Raw genomic sequence first — 19,314 nt, 5'->3', positions numbered from 1 at the left:
CTAGAAGTGGTATAATGTTATTGATGATTAGGTTGAACTTTATTTTTATATTCAATATATTATGAAATATCAGGTTTTATGATGGTGTTCGTGTATTTGTAAATTCTCTGATAATCTGCCATTTGTAAATACATGTCACAAATAAATAAAAAAAGGCATAGGAATTCATGTGCTGTGTTATTTTCATTTGTCATCTACAATGTATATCTCGACCCAGTCTTTTATAAATAACACTGATATCCTATTGCCAAAATTATCTTCTGGGGGCAAGATTGTTACACTTAAATCATCATTACATGATCCAGCATACAGTCAGATACCGAGTATTGCTGAAGCAATAGGTATTCCCTACCAGCCTATACAAACTGTTACATGGTAACTATCTATAAAGATGCTGCTGTTTGGTGTTTACTTGGCAAGAACAAAAAGAAGTATACATTCAACTGGTTTGTAATTATCTTTAACGGAACAATGTAAAGATCAGTTTATATGTACATAGTCTTGTTTCACAACTGCTCATATTTAGAATGCAATTGTCTAACAGATAAGTCAAAATTATCATAACATTTAGCTGCATATACATTCCGTTACAGATTTGTTGACTGTTCTATCCCATCTAATGGCTCATATAACATTTCCTTCTGTAATCACTCTCAACTTTCTTGGGGTCAGTCTAAGTGACTGATGCTTCACTGTTCTTCCCTACATCTTTGTTGACAGTCTATTTGGAAATAGATCATCAAAATTTACGAACCCTTCGTACAAAATTGGCCTTAAGTACTTATCACATTCCTGTAATTTTGACAACATTTTTCTACTAATTAAATATTCATATCGAGACAGTTTTGTAAATTAATCTAGGTAGTGTTTTTGGAGCTGGTGTCTAGAAGTGGGATAATGTTATTGATGATTAGGTTGAACTTTATTTTTATATTCAATATATTATGAAATATCAGGTTTTATGATGGTGTTCGTGTATTTGTAAATTCTCTGATAATCTGCCATTTGTAAATACATGTCACAAATAAAAAAAAAAGGCATAGGAATTCATGTGCTGTGTTATTTTCATTTGTCATCTACAATGTATATCTCGACCCAGTCTTTTATAAATAACACTGATATCCTATTGCCAAAATTATCTTCTGGGGGCAAGATTGTTACACTTAAATCATCATTACATGATCCAGCATACAGTCAGATACCGAGTATTGCTGAAGCAATAGGTATTCCCTACCAGCCTACACAAACTGTTACATGGTAACTATCTATAAAGATGATGCTGTTTGGTGTTTACTTGGCAAGAACAAAAAGAAGTATACATTCAACTGGTTTGTAATTATCTTTAACGGAACAATGTAAAGATGTAGGTATGGCAACGTGACAATAGCCTTGTCATCAGTCTGTAATGATGTATCAGTAATTGTGTGAGGTCTGATCAAAATCCTATAAAGAATGGAGCCTTTTATAAATAGTAACAGTGACCTTGATCTTGACCCAATCACCCTGAAACACAAACTTGTCCAAGACATTTAGATGCTTAATAAGTGTATTTGATGAGAATTCCTCAAGGAATGCAGCAACTAGAACACCCAGACTAGTTTCAATGGCAGAGAGTCGCATAACTAGCCAATCTGCAGTCTCCTTGGGTGTCGAGCTGATTGTCATACCATCTAATAAAGTGAAATGAAGGGAAGTAAATCTGGTACGTCAGAATGATAAATAGCCTATTCAGTCATTTAATAAACCATGTCAGATATTTTGTGACATGCTTGTAATGATATCATTGTTATGTCATCATACCTAGTCTTGTTACTAAATTCTACAAGTCAAATATTTCCTCTCTCAAAGGAAAACTAATAGCAGGATTTCCATCTTGTTTCTTGCACCTGCAAGTTACATGATAAAATAGAATCTAAAACTTTAATAACCGCTGAAAGGATCTGATCATGCCAATAAAACCATAATCATGGTAAAGAATGTATTTTTTGTGATTCAGATTTTCAAGGCTTAATCAAAAGTTTGAAGAAAAGTGGGTGTGTTTTACACGGAAGTCATGAAATGATCTATCTTTTCTCTATTGACTTTCTCAAACTTGTATGTGCTTTGGCAGTAATCTAATAATGAGATATCACACCGTACCAGTAGATAAAAGACATGTTAACAGCATTGCAAATTTCAAATAATACCATGACAAACAGAAATTACTTCTCAGATTTATTTTATAATAATAAATATTTTCAAATCAGCTTTCACAATTAAAAAATATTTTACATGTATTTTCATACATCTTATTTGCTAAATCGTTGATGTCTTCATTTCTCGCAGCAGCCATCACCTCCAAAACTTGGCTGAAATGATAAAAAACAAGTGATCAGGTGTTTTATTGAAATTTCTGTAATACTTTAATCTAACAGTGTGACAAGTATCTTGTTGAGTTGGACTATAACACAAGCCTCCCCAGTTACTTCTGTAGTCATTTGATAATGCTGCTGAAGTCATGGGGTGAGGGGGTAATTTCACGACTTCTATAGGTAAACTACATACGTGGGTGTTGTTTTTGTAATCAATTTTCATTTTATTTCATCTACAGAATTTAAGCACATCAAAAATATTACGCACAAGGAAATTTTTGCAATCTAACAACCTTTGCATTATTAGCGTAAATTTCGCCCTCACTTCCCTGTTATAGTAAACAGAGCAAGGTACTACTTCATTTCTTAATTTTTCAACTGCATAACAAAAGAACACACAATCATCATTGAAACATGTCTGTCACATGATACCTAAGTTTTTTCACATCTATCTGACACAATGGCCACGCTTTTGAAATTAAGTAAGTCTGTTAGAATAGCCTTTCAATTTAGCAAGGACAGACTGAAGAAATGTATCAGTTCCATCAATGTTATCAATCTTGCATGCTACATAAGACAGCGTGATATCTTACATAATATGAACAGGCTCATTTCGACCTTTGATGCACACTCCTTTTTCCCACTTCTCTTTCTTTTTGGACGGAAAGGTTGTTTTGATAAACTTTGACCCTGCATGGGTAGGACGAATGTCGCACCAGGGAGCATCTGAAAAACAAATATTTATCAATGAGGTTTGAACAAAGTAGCTTAATTGATTCCTGTTATGTATCCAGGAGTGGTCTATAACTACCAGTTTACTGGGAGACCTCCTGTCTGTATCCAGGAGTGGTCTCTAACTACCAGTTTACTGAGAGAACTCCTGTCTGTATCCAGGAGTGGTCTCTAACTACCAGTTTACTGAGAGACCTCCTGTCTGTATCCAGGAGTTGTCTATAACTACAAGTTTACTGTGAGACCTCCCGTCTGTATCCAGGAATGGTCTATAACAATCAGTTTACTGGGAGACCTCCTGTCTGTATCCAGGAGTTGTCTATAACTACCAGTTTACTGTGAGACCTCCTGTCTGTATCCAGGAGTGGTCTCTAACTACCAGTTTACTGGGAGACCTCCTGTCTATATCCAAGAGTGGTCTATAACTACCAGTTTACTGGGAGACCTCCTCTCTGTATCCAGGAGTGGTCTATCAATACAAGTTAACTGGGAGACCTCCTGTCTGTATCCAGGAGTGGTCTCTAACTACCAGTTTACTGAGAGAACTCCTGTCTGTAACTACCAGTCTCTCTGTATCCAGGAGTGGTCTATAACTACCAGTTTACTGGGAGACCTCCTGTCTGTATCCAGGAGTGGTCTATAACTACCAGTTTACTGTGAGACCTCCTGTCTGTATCCAGGAGTTGTCTATAACTACCAGTTTACTGGGAGACCTCCTGTCTGTATCCAGGAGTTGTCTATAACTACCAGTTTACTGGGAGACCTCCTGTCTGTATCCAGGAGTGGTCTATAACTACCAGTTTACTGGGAGACCTCCTGTCTGTATCCAGGAGTGGTCTCTAACTACCAGTTTACTGAGAGAACTCCTGTCTGTATCCAGGGGTGGTCTATAAATAGTTTGCTTAGAGACCTCCTGTCTGTATCCAGGAGTTGTCTATAACTACAAGTTAATTTACAGAGAGACCTAATGTCTGTATCCAATAGTATCTGCATCTTCCTGTAGTTAAGTAACATATTTATTTTATCATACACAGTGATACTGACCTGTTTCAATCATTAATCGGTTGGCTGGTATGGAGCACATCACATCAATATTTTCTTGTGTTTTCAGAGAACTGTAAACAAAGATGGTCAAAAATTTCAATTACAACAATATTGAAATAAACTACACAATTATCTCTGTTTTACACAACCTTTTTTACACCTGATTTTTAACTTAACAGCCATCTAAAAAAAGAAATCCTCATTAAATAATCTTTAATGATAAATATTTGCCAGCAACAATTTCAATACTTTTTATATATGTGATTGTCTTGTTCTTCAGTGAATGTACCCATGTAACAATTTTGTGTGATATAGCGTACTGCTACACCAGGTTATGATAATGACATAGACAGCATTGTGAGATATACACAGATCTTGAAATTCCATTTGATATGTGATTGATGACATTCACCACAAATTTTCGTTTTAGCTCAACAAAGGGTTGCCAACATGAAAATTCTTCAACTAGATTTATAAATTTCAAATGAAAATGATGCTACATATCTATAGAGGACATTGCTTCTATCAGTAACTGTATAACAAAGAAAGACTGACCCCTATGACCCACAAAATATTACCCATAAATGTATGTGAAGTTCCCCGATCTCTCCCATTCAAACAACCCCTGACATCATGCACAACCTTCTCTTACCAGCCATTAATTCCTATACAACCCCTGACATCATACAGGACCTTCTCTTACCAGTCATTAATTCCTATACAACCCCTGACATCATACAGGACCTTCTCTTACCAGTCATTAATTCCTATACAACCCCTGACATCATACAGGACCTTCTCTTACCAGCCATTAATTCCTATACAACCCCTGACATCATACAGGACCTTCTCGTACCAGCCATTAATTCCTATACAACCCCTGACATCATACAGGACCTTCTCGTACCAGCCATTAATTCCTATACAACCCCTGACATCATACAGGACCTTCTCTTACCAGCCATTAATTCCTATACAGTCCTGACATCATACAGGACCTTCTCGTACCAGCCATTAATTCCTATACAACCCCTGACATCATACAGGACCTTCTCGTACCAGCCATTAATTCCTATACAGCCCCTGACATCATGCACAACCTTCCCTTACCAGTCATTAATTCCTATACAACCCCTGACATCATACACAACCTTCCCTTACCAGTCATTAATTCCTATACAACCCGACATCATACAGGACCTTCTCTTACCAGCCATTAATTCCTATATACAGATCTTGCTGTATTATTTCTGCAGCTTCCTCCTTTGTTCCAGTAAAGGAATGGACCTGGAAAACAGGACATGTAAGTCTTTAGTTGTTTAACTGCATTTCTATATTTAAAATTATTTAACCTAAAAATGCTATGAATTTATATACAACTTGCCAATATATCCTTTGATGCAAAGGTATTAAGGCTCAGAATTGGTAAAAGGGGAAATACGGTATTGAAAGATTTACCTTACTTTCACAGAATAAAAAAAAAATATTGTAATAATTATGTGCCAAAAGAGAACGTTAATTTATACACAAAGTGATACAGATTTGATTTAGAAAACACACCACTCCTCCCACAATGCGATCTCTGTTTCTCTTGATGATATCTATGAACTCTCTATGTGCATTCCGTGAGTGTAGAAATAAAGGCAACTTTGTCCTCTCAGCCAGATCCATCTGTTTCTCAAAATATCTACAATATATATGAAATAATGATAAAATCCACCAGTTTTATACAAAGAATATATGTGGTTTGTATTTCTGTACTGTTATATACATCCTCTGCCATCATTTAATGGGGAATAGCAAAGGCATTAAAAGGAATTAACATGTATACCATATTTTCCAATCTATAAACCCAAGTATAAGCCACAGGGCTGGTTTTCAACAATTTATTTTATTTGATCTACATATAAGACGCACCGGAATATAAGCCGCACTCTTTCTTATAATATGATGACCACTATATTGTTTGTGTTTGACAGAACAAAAAATGAAAGGCAGTTCTTATGAAGTGGTAACCATTATGTTTTTTTTTGTTTTTTTTTTAATTCATAATTTTTTCATTTTTTTGGTGCCTACGGGGTTATTAAGGAATTTATGTTGTTTAAGATTGATAAACAGGCATTATATCATATAGTGTATTCATACAATACGAAATGTATATACATGTATATTCTGTGATAAATCTACAAGCAAGTCGTGAGTCCTGTACTCATTGAATTGTGACGGAGCTTGTAGAATTTCTAAATACACTTTAATTTCATATTGTTGGACCCATTGTTTTAGAAATAAAGTTGAAAAAAAAATTCATTAAAATAAATGATAGATTCATCACTAAAGTATATGTGTTCCATGCATACTTTAAAGTATAGTATGCAACAACATGTTTTACTGTGATTCAAGTTAACAAAAAATTAAAAATAAATAAATATTTGTCTCAAGATATCTCAATAATTACAATTTTATAGATTAAAATCATTCACAATGAAATTGCCATCAAATTTCAATTTAACAAGTCAGAGCTACATCTTAAGTAAGTATGTTTTTATTGTTTATTACTTGCTAAATTAGTCTAAACAGTTTCTAGTAAATATATTTGATATGAAATATAAAGTAAATGAAAACTTACTTCATTTGCGTATCCTTAGGGCAAAAATGGAGTCTGTCAAAATCTTTGAATGAAAAAGATATTTTTATTAATGAAAATCAAACTGAAATTTTCTTTTGTGCTTGTTTAGTTTCATTACAAGGGCATTACACTAGCAGTTTGGATTTGATATTTGGATTGAAAGTCAATTAATTACATAGTGGTATGAAGATTCATCAGTTGTATCAATATTGTAAGCAGTTCACTAGATATTTCATGTTAAATTTCTAAACAATGGTATTATCTACTTCAGTTTCATGCGTATATATCTATCTATACATACTTCACTTCCTGAATTGGAAATAGATGTTATCATAACATAAAAATGTCATGACAACTTTCAGATCTCCTATTATAAAAGATCATCTTCAAAGCAAACAGTATTGAACACACTACCAATAAACACCTATAAGGCTTGTTTAATCTGCTATCTGCCCTACAGCACATCTTTGGTGTAGGAACTGTCACAGAACCCTTAATTGACCTTATCAGTGATATGCACAGTGGGATCTACCTGTGCAGTTTTACAGTAAGATATCAACACCCAATAGGTATATGATAAATACTGACTATGTCTGTAGGGCACACTCATCTCAGGCTATCAGATCTGATTGAAACATTGATGGAGTTATCATTTCATCTAAAACATAACCTGTTTATGATAATCTAGCTTACTGACTAGATGGTTATGGCAATGCCTTTGGTAATTTTTCCTGACAAGCAGTAACCATGACTACTGATGACATACAAACAGGACATGACAGGGATATATATAAGTAGTTCAGTAATGTACATACAGCTGAGAGACTGTAATCAGTAAATCTCATGTCCTCTGAAGTTAGATTGTTCATTAGAAAGTATTGTTCTCATCAGGTTTTTTAATACAGCCATGTTCTTGTAATTATACTATGCATACAATTAATGTCCAACATGTCATGTAAAATCATTCATTTTTGTTGTAGTTTTATATTCAAGAATTCATAGTTGCTCCTTATTCATGAATTTGTACACAAAATGATAAATAAAGAACTTAAATATAAACAAAAATGCACCTATTTATAAAACCATGAAAAGTTTGAGCCCCATGAAAAAATGTGGTTTTACAATCGAATGTGTCAACTGATGATAAAGGATTCAGATACATGTAATTCATATTCTAATTAGTTCTAATTAAGACACCTACATGTAAAATCCCAGAAATTTATAAATTATACATGTACCTTCTCTACAATGGCCACCACACCTGGGTTATCTAACTAACCTGTACAAAATCATGCAAAGTCATAAATTACATTCTTCATATGACTCTAACTGATATGGGGATGTTAAAACTCCATAAAAATGCATTAAGATATGATAAATCACATACATAAATCAATCTCTACTATAGCAACCACACCTGATTTCTACATACCTAATCCCATTTCTCCTACAGCCACAACACGTTCCTTGTTGTCCATCACCAAAGTGAAAAGGTCATCGAGGTACTTTTGAGGGTCACTACCTTTATCAAAATCTCCACATCTCGTAGGATGGCACCCCACAGTACAATAGAGAGCCCCTGTAAAACATTAATTTCGGGTATATATTCTTCTGGTATATAGTCAAATATGATGCAAACTTTCTGGAAGAAGCTTTCTGTAATATAAGTGATCTAGTACCAGCGTTCTGTAATATAAGTGATCTAGTACCAGCGTTCTGTAATACAAGTGACCTGATACCAGCTTTCTGTAATACAAGTGATCTGATACCAGCCTTCTGTAATACAAGTGACCTGATACCAGCCTTCTGTAATACAAGTGACCTGGTACCATCTTTCTGTAATACAAGTGACCTGATACCAGTCTTCTGTAATACATGTGACCTGATACCAGCCTTCTGTAATACAAGTGACCTGGTATCAGCTTTCTGTAATACAAGTGACCTGGTACCAGCGTTCTCTAATACAAGTGACCTGGTATCAGCTTTCTGTAATACAAGTGACCTGGTATCAACTTTCTGTAATACAAGTGACCTGATACCAGCTTTATGTAATACAAGTGACCTGATACCAGCGTTCTGTAATACAAGTGACCTGATACCAGCTTTATGTAATATAAGTGACCTGGTACCAGCTTTCTGTAATACAAGTGACCTGGTACCAGCTTTCTGTAATACAAGTGACCTGATACCACCTTTCTATAATACAAGTGACCTGATACCACCTTTCTGTAATACAAGTGACCTGATACCACCTTTCTGTAATACAAGTGACCTGGTACCAGCCTTCTGTAATACATGTGACCTGGTATCAGCTTTCTGGAATACAAGTAACCTGGTATCAGCTTTCTGTAATATAAGTGACCTGATACCAACTTTCTGTAATACAAGTGACCTGGTACCAGCATTCATTTTGTAAAATAAGCTTGTGTGAAAATGCTTATACCAGAAAAGGACATACCCTTAATAGAACTTTAAACATATGTCAAATAAATAAAAATTATTTTTACCATGTGATTTACATAACACCAAAGCTTCTTCTGAATCCTTTAAACTCCCTCCAGTGATCATCATCTGAAAAAGATATTAGATGCTTTTATACAAACACAATGATTCAAGTTCTTACAAATATATATAAATTTACAAAGAAAGAGATAATGTAGGTTTGAATGGTTACCAATCTTGTATAAAGCAAAGAGAAGATTAATCTTATCTGTAAATCAGTAATTAATACTTTTAAATCTCACAAAAAGGCAATTGATTAATAACAAAATGACCCAAGACTACTATAGAGATGTTTTAAAATAGGACTTTTCCGAATTTACTATAGAGATGTCTTAAAATATAGGACTTTTCTAAGACTGCTATAGAGATGACCCAAAAATTACTTTCGTTATGGAAAACCACTGCTGTAATATGTAGTGCTCTCTTTTCTATCACAATTAGAGATTCTGCTTCAGACTGAATCATGTGTTCATTTTACCGATGGTACTCTACTTCAATAATAGTTAAATTGGTAACACATATATTTCATACTCCCCATCCAAAAATACCAAACATGCCATCAATAACAATTCACTGAAATTTTCCCTTATATATGTTTATGCAGAAAGTGTATTAAGTTTTTCCTGATATGTTCCTAAAAAGAAAAAAAAAACTTAGGACACATGGATGTCTCATGCATCATTTTATGGAAATTGGCTGGAGGAGGATGGGGAGGGGGTGTTGCAAAAGAGAAAAAAAGAAGACTTTTGAATGATACAAATATATATCTGTAAGGTGTAGAAATATATATCTTCGGGGGGAAGGGTGGTGTTGCAAAAGAGAAAAAAGGAAGTCTTTTGAATTATACAAATATATATGTGAAAAGTGTGGAAATTTATATCTTCTGTGTAACACTATTGATCTGATACTGGTTTACATGTTGTTGCAGTACCTTTGTCATGCCATATTCAAATGCTCTGTTTAAGATATCAGCAAAGTCATCTGTAAAAGATAACAACATAATGCTTTCACATTCATCACTGCAAGTGGAAAACCAAATCAAAATGATATACTACTATTTAAATGAAAGTTTTCATTGTAAAGAACTAAAATTAATTAAAACTTTTCATAGAGGATTAAAAATTATGTACAGTGCAATACCTTCATGTTTTTTAGACCCATGATAAATTCCTCTAAAAACAGGATCTGTAATGGAAAGAAAAGCATGTGTCTTTATATGTGTCCACCATGAAAACATTTGAGAACTACCGTGTTGATCTATCTTTTAAATTATACATGTAAACAGTAAAAAGAGAAAAAACATGACATGAAAACAAGAACAGAACCTGTCACCTTCAATACGTGAAATGAACATTCATTCATATAATGCTAAATTATTTTTTACCAATACACTGATAACTAATGTAATTCCACTGAAAATAATTGCCTACTTACCAATTGTAAGGAATTTCAATGACGAAGATGGTGCTTTATAAATTAATATAAATAAATATAAAAAAAAAATCAAACATTAAGCCTCAAAAAGTGCATCTATTGATTTGCTTTTTGATTAATCTGTGCATGTACCAGGCCACAAACCAAATGTGATTAATTCCCTCTTTATATATTTTTGACGAATTGGGACAAACCGAGGATACACAAAATTATAATTACCTTCAAAATCAGTAGAAGTAGAAAATACCCTTCCTGGCTTTTTAATACATTATGGTTAAGCGCTGATTATAAGTATTCATAGATCTGAATATATACATAAGTCTCCGAGTCATTTCCATTAACCTGGTATTACTTTTTTTCTTTAATATTCCATTAATCTTCATTTCTTTTTAAATGTTTACTGTTCGGACAAAGTAAATAATTTATCTTACCTGTTAAATTCACACCAATATCTGAAGAAAAAAATAATAATGTTTAACTTTCTATAACAAAAAAAAAAAAACACACACATATACACACACAAACAAACACACAGAAATATACCGTGTAACACGTAGCAAAATGAATTACAGTATTATTTAATCAGACAGTTATGTGATCTCCAATAACCATATTTATTATGTGCAGATATAAACAATCGTTCTTACCAATAAATCTGATCGCAGTTTTAATCGCACTAGCCATATTCAGCTTCCTGATCAAACTTCACAGAAGTCGCTTCTCCACCACTCCAGAGTGTCAAGTCTTAGATTTTGTCGTCTTTGTAATGTGATTGTCAAATATGTCTACGGAACAGATATCCTGTATATGTCAACACTGGGCATAGCGTTGGTAATGAATGATACTTAGCATTTCTATAAACACAAAAATAATGCAATTGCTCAAGAGTCGATTAAAGTTACAGCAGAACGTGGATGTGCTTGTGATAAGGGAAGTTACTCTAATATCAAAACTTTTTTTTAGGTAAAACACTATCAAAATAATAATAATTGATATACGGTATGCTTATTAATTATTGATTTGATATTTCATTATACTAGCAACCGCAACTGTTGTTACACTTTCTCTCGTGTCAGATTAGAGTTTAAGCATACCACGGAGAGTGTTTTTCGCACCTTCACGGTCGCTGATCATGACTTCAGATAACCTTTTATAGCATTGTGATTTTACGCAACGCCTGTCATGCTCCAACAACTATTTCAACTCAAACAAAGTTACTCATACTAATGTTTATATTATATCCTAAATTAAATATAAGCATAGGTGGCCTAGATATGGACATCAATGAAGATTCTGCCTGTAGTATTTGTAAGATTACACGGACCTGTCCCTTTGACAGGAAATAGAGAAAATAAAGAACTGCTCCCTTCTGACGTCACAACTAGCGGGGAATTTGCAAACACGAATAATTGCAAGCAGGTGAGTGTTCGCTGGGATTTTTTAACATATATAAACAGTAAATGTATTTCTGTGGGAATTATCTTCAAAATATAGACAATGCACACATTTCGTAGTAATAATTGCTTCCGATCCCCTGCAAATTTTAGCATTTAGATATAATTCTATTTACAGGGCACTTTTCAAAACAAACAACAATGAAGAAAGATGGTTCATCACAAGTGAGAAGACAGCTCGATTTCCGTGAGAAAATATTGACAAAAACTATATTTTACATCGATATACGAGAGGACGATTTAAAGAAACGAATCACCCGAAGAGTGCGAGACCTGGGAGGTCAGGTTGAAGATTTTCTGTCCAAAGATGTTAATATCTTATTGACCGATTCTAATAGCACCGCCCAGAAAACATCTTCGCTTGCACCAAATGCCAGTACAGATACAAAGGTTGCCGTCCCACTCAGTAGAGGTCAGTATAATACCAGGAATATTTTCCCAATTCCATTATTCCTACAAGAAATAATAAAATATCCAATAAAACATCCATTATTAAAGCCGACCTCCTCCGTCTATTATCCAAACAACACAATGTAGCAAAATCGTTATGTTATCAAAGTTACAACATTGCAGCTCGACTTCAGACAACAAAGTATATTCTAAACTTATGATGTTACATGTATAGTACCAATTATTGACACAATGCAAGAATATAGTTCATAGATTGAATATTTCAGCTTAATTAACAATCAGATATGAAAATCTTCAGATCAGATTGGGTGATTGATTAACCTTTTTGAATAGGAAAGTATGTAATTTCATATGTAGTTTCAACTAAAAAATTAATAAAACCAGCCTTGGTTTAGGCTTTCCATTTTCATCCCTGAACAATAAAGGACATCGGATGTTTAAGATATCTTCTGCATGATGTCGAACCAATGCTAATTCGCTGCAATGATACTTATTTATGCAGTGCGTTATTGATATTAGAAGGACTCGCATACATGCACATTTGAAAATGAAACTGTTTACATGGAACTCTACTTCAATTTGTCTTGAAAAGTCTGAAGTGTTTGATATTAAGGCAGGTTTATAGAAAGCGACAAAAACACCCCATTATCTGATTTTGTCATTAACTTGAATCAGAGATTAACTAAAACAGGTAGAGCCAGTTCTAAGTGAGTTGGAGGATCCATTGACCAATTGATTAAAAAAATTGTGCCAAGAAATAGTTTTAAGCTTTTTTCGGTGCTTTTGAAAATAGAATGTAAGCATTGTTATTCTTTCAAAATTGAAATTATTTCTGTGCCATAAGTTTCATAATTGTATGTAAATAAAGGTAATTTTTTATTCAAATACCTCAACCAGAATTGGATCCTGGTACCTCTGGTTTACTAATCTTATGCTCCTCCAATCCAATCAAGTTAAAGAGAAGATCTCTCCAGCTAAGCAGTATATTACAGCTAGTGTTTACCAGGGTGACATGCTCCCCTTGTTTGAAATATCTTGTAAACATGAGTGATTATGTCTGGCATTTTCTACAACAGTAGGTTATTCAATTACCAAGCCATCAATTATTCATTCCAGCTGTTGTTTAAACATAATGTTATGCCTCATGTATATCAAATGTGGCATAATATTTTAGCCTGTTTTGTTTGGCTGACAGGATAAACTTTGTTCTAAAGGGCACTTCATGCACTCACAAAAATTAAAATGCTTTTTTTTCAATAGCTTAAATTTTTTATTTGGTTTTCTTTCTTATTTTTTGGGATAATTATCCAATTTAATTCTATTTATAACTTGTAATGCGTTACAATGTCTCGAGATATTTCTGAAATTATCAGCATTTCACTAAAGGTCATATCATTATGCCCCAACTGATAATGAAAACAAAACACATGGTTATAAAACATGTCAATTCAACTTCGGAATAGTTATTTTATTGTAGCAGAAATAGGTTGCACAAACTTGTGGTCATGGTATAGTCCATGTATATAATATTTCTTGCACTCTTGTCATTAATTTTCCAATAAGTTACGAAAGAAAATCGCTAAAACTTGTGTAGTTACCTTTGAAAAATAAACAATTCAAGTGAAAGATTAAATACCATGTACCACAACCACTTGATGTGTAATATTAATATAACTTTCTTGTAATGAAAAAGTATCATATGTTTCTGGTATTGCTTCAAATGCTGACATTAAAGAGACATTATACTCCTGGTCTGAATGGTTCTAACTACTGTCTTTTTCCACAATTTGAATATTTTTTCTTTGTGTTTTTGTATTGAATGTGACACAGGTACACCACAAAAAATAAGATCTTCATACCTGACAGTGTTTACTTGTTGGTTGACATGTATATGCCATGTACAAGTTACAACATGAATAATTTTACTTTGTTTTGACTTGAGAATAGTTTCGATAAAGTCAAGAATCCTTAATGTACCAATTGGTACATATATGTGTGTATATCAGACTAAATATGTTCAGGTAATAGAGCCAACGCCGTGTGTTTTCGTGGGGTGGTTAGTAGGTCTCTTCACTCCCCAGCTGGATACCCCCAGGTATGCAGGGTGATTGAGCAAAAGGGAAAATCAGACAATAAGAATCAATCACAACAGTCTGTGGAGTGGTGGTTATTAGTCCTGAAGAAGCCCGGGAGGGCGAAACCGGTAGACGGTATAAGAAACCCTATAAACCATCACTCCACAGACTGTTGTGATTGATTCTTATTGTCTGATTCAGACTAAATATGATTTGTCAAAAAGTGTAACCATTCAATTTCATACTATAATGAGGTACACTTTATAGAGATACTTTAAAATTAAACATGTTACACAGCTATTCCAGTATACATAGTACATATACAGTGCTTCCTGGCCATACAGTGGCGATTCAGCTAGTAACAACAGTATTTATATGACGTTACCTGGTAATAAAACCACTACTCATATAAATTACTGTAGACAAAGATTGCAAACCAATGCTGCTTCTTTGTTCTGTAGCATAAAGCCCAAGCACTGACATTGTTATCAATGTGTCACCCTCTGGGCTTATTGCATAATGAAAATGATATATCCTATCATTAATAAGCTAGTTTATCAAGGTAGAATGATGATAACATTGATATTGATTTTTCTTTCCTTTTTCCCCCCTTTTTTTATCTATTTTTTCTGTTTTTTTTAAATGATTTTTTCACTTTTTTTCAGGGAAAGCACTCTTGTTGAAAGCCACAAAGCAGTCATCATGTCAGCAGTCAGTAAAGGGAACAGACATAGTCCAGAATGCTCTGAATATGGGAGTAAAGGTAGAGAAAGCAAAAGATTTCCTGAAATCTACACACAAGTATGCTCAGAAACTGAAACAGGTCAAAGCCCTACAGTCGGATGGTATTGATGGAATCACACCGCTGCAGTGGAAGAACTCTGATAAAGAAAACTTCATTGTTTTGAAAGTTGAAGATGATAAACAAACATTTAGACCTTTTCTTAAACATTTTAAAGACAGTTTCCCAAAGATTCGATATGATGATGACCTAGCTTCCCCATTTGACAAGGGAGTGACTTTGTGTAGAACTGTGGAGAATAAGACAAAGAATCGGTATTCCACCAAAGGCAAGCCTACAGTGACCACAGGTAAAGGTGGCTTCTGTGAGGCGTGTGATTACTGGTACAGATGCTCTTTACGAGAACACCTTAGCAGCATGAAGCACCAGAAGTTTGTTCAGACAAACACAAACTTTAAACAACTTGATCAGATAATCAACAAAATGCCTAAAATCCAAGACTTTATGTCAAAATTTAATCTTGATTATGTGAGATCTGCTGATAGTGAGCACACCCAAGTTTTATCAGAAAAACTGGATACAAAATGTTCTGTTGAAGATGTGGACAGTCATAAAACTACTATAGAAACCTGTGATACTGTGATGGAAATGTCTGTATCAACTGTGAATCATGATGAGGAATTATCAAATTGTGCCATGGTTATCAGTCCTTCCATAACAGAATGTGGAAATACAAACTGCGAAACAGATATGGCAATGGAAGTAGACATGTCAACATCCAAATACCCATTGGATGAGTGTAGTAGGGACTCTGGAACAGGACCAGAGATTCAAGAGGACATTTCTGTTCCATGTGATTTTGTCCAGACTATAGACAATAACAGAGGCACTGGGTTTATTGTTGATGAAGATTCAGCTTTTCCACAAGATCAGGCATCAAATGATATGACTGATTGTGAAACCACTACTGGAAGTGTTTTGCCCAATTCCACATTATCACAGAGCATCAGTTCTATCAGTTATCCTTGTATAGACAATGAAAATGCTGTATTCCTAGACCTCACTGTGAAGAAAAACAACATTCCAGTTCAAGAAGTAACATCAAATGTTAGGAAGAAGTTGTCTGCCATTGTGATAGCAGATAACAATGTCAGCCCCTTTGAAGGATTCCTTAACAACAATTTCAGTGAAGAAAATAAAGAGAATATTGAAAACAGTGAAAGGGAACCTTCATCTTTCTCCTTTGCTGGAATAGATAGTTTAATAGCATCTTCACCAGTTTGCAATAATGCATCACCCAAGTCAGTGATACCTGGAAGAAATCTTGATTTTGCGAACATTGCAGCAGACTGGATGAAAGACATGTCACAAAGCCAGGCGCAACACAATCAGGAGGCAGGCCAGACTTCACCTCAAAAAGAAAGGTCAAGTAAAAAGTCAAAGAAACATTCTTCAGTGTCAAAAAAGAGGAAAAAATCCAAAAAGAAATATTTGAGGAGTAAAGGAGGTGATTGGCCATTTTCACTTTTTAAAACCAGTTCATATGATAGTTCTGAATCTGACTTGGAATTACCACAGCTACCTGTACTGAACAGCAACCTTGCCAAACAGAGACTAATAGAGGAAGAAAGAAAGCTTCAAAGTTCTCCAATTCAGTTCTGTTCCAGACAGGTACCTGATCAGAGAGTGACAAGCACTTGTACAAAGAAACGTGTGAAACTGTTTGGTCGACATCCTAGCAAGTCCCAGAGTTTTAAGCAACTGGGTAATAGTCCTTCCTTCTCAAACTCTGAACGATTACGGAACATCCAGACCAAAATGCCTCAGTACTTTAGTGACAAACTCCCATGCCATTCCACACCTACACATTCTCCTATGGTATTGGACATTTCTCCACCTCAACTTTCACATTTCAGTTCCTGTCAGATTCAACAGGATGTTCAATCAAAGTCTTGTCCTGTTTTGTTGCCTCTGCCAGCTTCAAGCAATACTGAATTCAATGAAAAAAGTGAGTTTTGTGAAGTTCTGGATTCTTCTAGTCAAACTTTACCATACATGCAGTCTGTTGACTGTGATGATATTTCTGGTACTCCCAGAGACTTGACATCAGAGAATTTTAGATTACCTTCAGTCCTGGATAATTCTGAAACAGAAGAGTATTATGATTCTCAAACACTAAAGGCATCTATTTCCCAATGCAACTCTGACAATGCTCCACTTACACAAAGTGGTGAACAAAATGTTGATAAAGAAATGGAGACTCTGCAGGAATTTCCTAATCAGTCTGAATATGGTTCTGACACAGAACCCTATATTCCTTACTCTCCTTTGAGTTCTGTCTTTAAGCCTGTGCAGCAGCAGAGTTCAAACCAACCAACTACAATCTGCACAAATACATTGGATCGTTCAGCTTCTTTAGTTAAGCCCTGTTCAGAACTGTCCTTCTCTGTAGATTCTATCTTGTCTGGGCAAACAGGTAAAAAAAGGACTTTGAAGATGAGTGTAGATTCAGAAGGAGGATTGACATCACCCTCTTCAGTACTTAACAATAATGCTCTGAGACCAACACAGGAATCCATGGGTCTACCCATGGCAACCACAGAGAAAAAGAAACGAAAGAGGAAAAGACATGCCAGCAAAAAAGACAAAATTTCTGGGTGTCAGTATTACGCATGTTCACAAGGTGGAACCAAAATTAAACTGTGCCGTGTAATGGTTACCCCGATGGAACAGAAAAATAACCTGAAAACTTTTTGGAAAGTGACAAAAGCAGGTAGTTGTCGGTTAGTCTTCAGTGCAGAGAAGGACAAAGGGAATAGCAATTCTGATTTTGGGAAAAGGAAATGGTCGGAGGATCAAGTGCAAGTCAGTAAGAGAAGAAAGCTTGTGTATTAATGTAGTTATTGATAGGTGAAAGACAGCGTATTTATTTTACAACATAAATGTACAATTCCTGACCACAATTTGTTATGATCTCATTGTAAATTGCTCACTTTTTTTTGTAATGATTTTACAATGTACTTTTAGAAGTATTTTTCTGACAACTCTTTTTCTTTCTCATGTCTGTTTCATGTTGAAAATATCTACATGGAACATTTGTCACTTGTGATTGAATCTCATTCAAAATTGAAAACCATTTGCTTTAATTCACAGGTAGTAAATCATGCATGTATATAAATACTGAAATTAAGTTTGTGACTTATCTTATTAATTTATGGGTTGAAGCATATTGAGTAAACAATATTGTGAGAAACAGTTGGAAAAGTTGCATTATTGGGTAGTCGACTTAATATCTATACAGATCAGACTTCAGAAAAGTATAAACATGTCTGTGCACAAAGACATTTCTGACTCCAGACTTTGTGTCCAATCTTTACATAAACCTGACCCTAGGCTGATCTGACTGTCCATCTATACTATGACCTGACTTCAGACTGGTCTGTCCATCTGAACACAAACCTGACCCAGACTGGTCTATTGAGCTGTACACAAACCTGACCCCAGACTGGTCTGTCCATCTGTACACAAAACTAACCCCTAACTGGTCTGTCCATCTGTACACATACCTGACCTTTTACTGATCTGTACATCTGTACATATGCCTGACCCCTAACTGGTCTGTCACTTTTTACACAAACCTGACCCCGAACTGGTCTGTCACTTTTTACACAAACTTGTCTCTCTATCTGTACAGAGACCAGACTCCAGACATGTCTGTCTAACCATCTGTACTGATTGGACTGAGGTCTCCACACAGATCTGCCCATCTGTATCTGTACACAGACCTGTCTGTCAGCAGACACCGCCTGGTCTAAGCAAATGTACTGACATGATTCCATTTATACATAGATTTGACTGCAGACTTGCCTGTATATTGATACTTGACTTCGGACATGTCCTACAGATAAACTAGGATCTGTCCACCTGAATGTAGATATTAAAT

At 34.8% G+C, this 19,314-nt stretch overlaps 1 protein-coding gene across 2 annotated transcripts; it reads right to left on the bottom strand.

The window, feature by feature from the left end:
• Nucleotides 1-2,201: 2,201 nt before the first annotated feature.
• LOC132562138 (deoxyribonuclease TATDN1-like) lies at nt 2,202-11,813 on the bottom strand. 2 transcript variants are annotated; one of them, XM_060226866.1, is made up of 13 exons: nt 11,784-11,813; nt 11,337-11,543; nt 11,121-11,141; nt 10,396-10,440; nt 10,187-10,236; nt 9,261-9,324; nt 8,186-8,332; nt 6,754-6,796; nt 5,688-5,814; nt 5,338-5,414; nt 4,128-4,198; nt 2,945-3,077; nt 2,202-2,348 (listed from the first exon to the last, which is right to left on the bottom strand). In XM_060226866.1, exons 2-13 carry the CDS (start codon nt 11,371-11,373, stop codon nt 2,243-2,245), a joined length of 921 nt encoding a protein of 306 aa, XP_060082849.1. In that variant the 5' UTR covers nt 11,374-11,543; nt 11,784-11,813; the 3' UTR covers nt 2,202-2,242. The 2 variants fall into 2 exon arrangements, with proteins under 2 accessions (XP_060082849.1, XP_060082848.1); XM_060226865.1 differs by lacking the exon at nt 11,784-11,813 and having other exon boundaries at nt 11,337-11,586.
• Nucleotides 11,814-19,314: the final 7,501 nt, after the last annotated feature.

This window comes from Ylistrum balloti, unplaced genomic scaffold (assembly GCF_031769215.1).
Source record: "Ylistrum balloti isolate Yb309-2 unplaced genomic scaffold, AGI_CSIRO_Ybal_v1 Utg371354, whole genome shotgun sequence".
Lineage (NCBI taxonomy): Eukaryota > Metazoa > Mollusca > Bivalvia > Pectinida > Pectinidae > Ylistrum > Ylistrum balloti.
The sequence above is the reverse complement of the archived record's forward strand: the minus strand, read 5'-3'. Positions and strand labels throughout refer to the sequence as shown.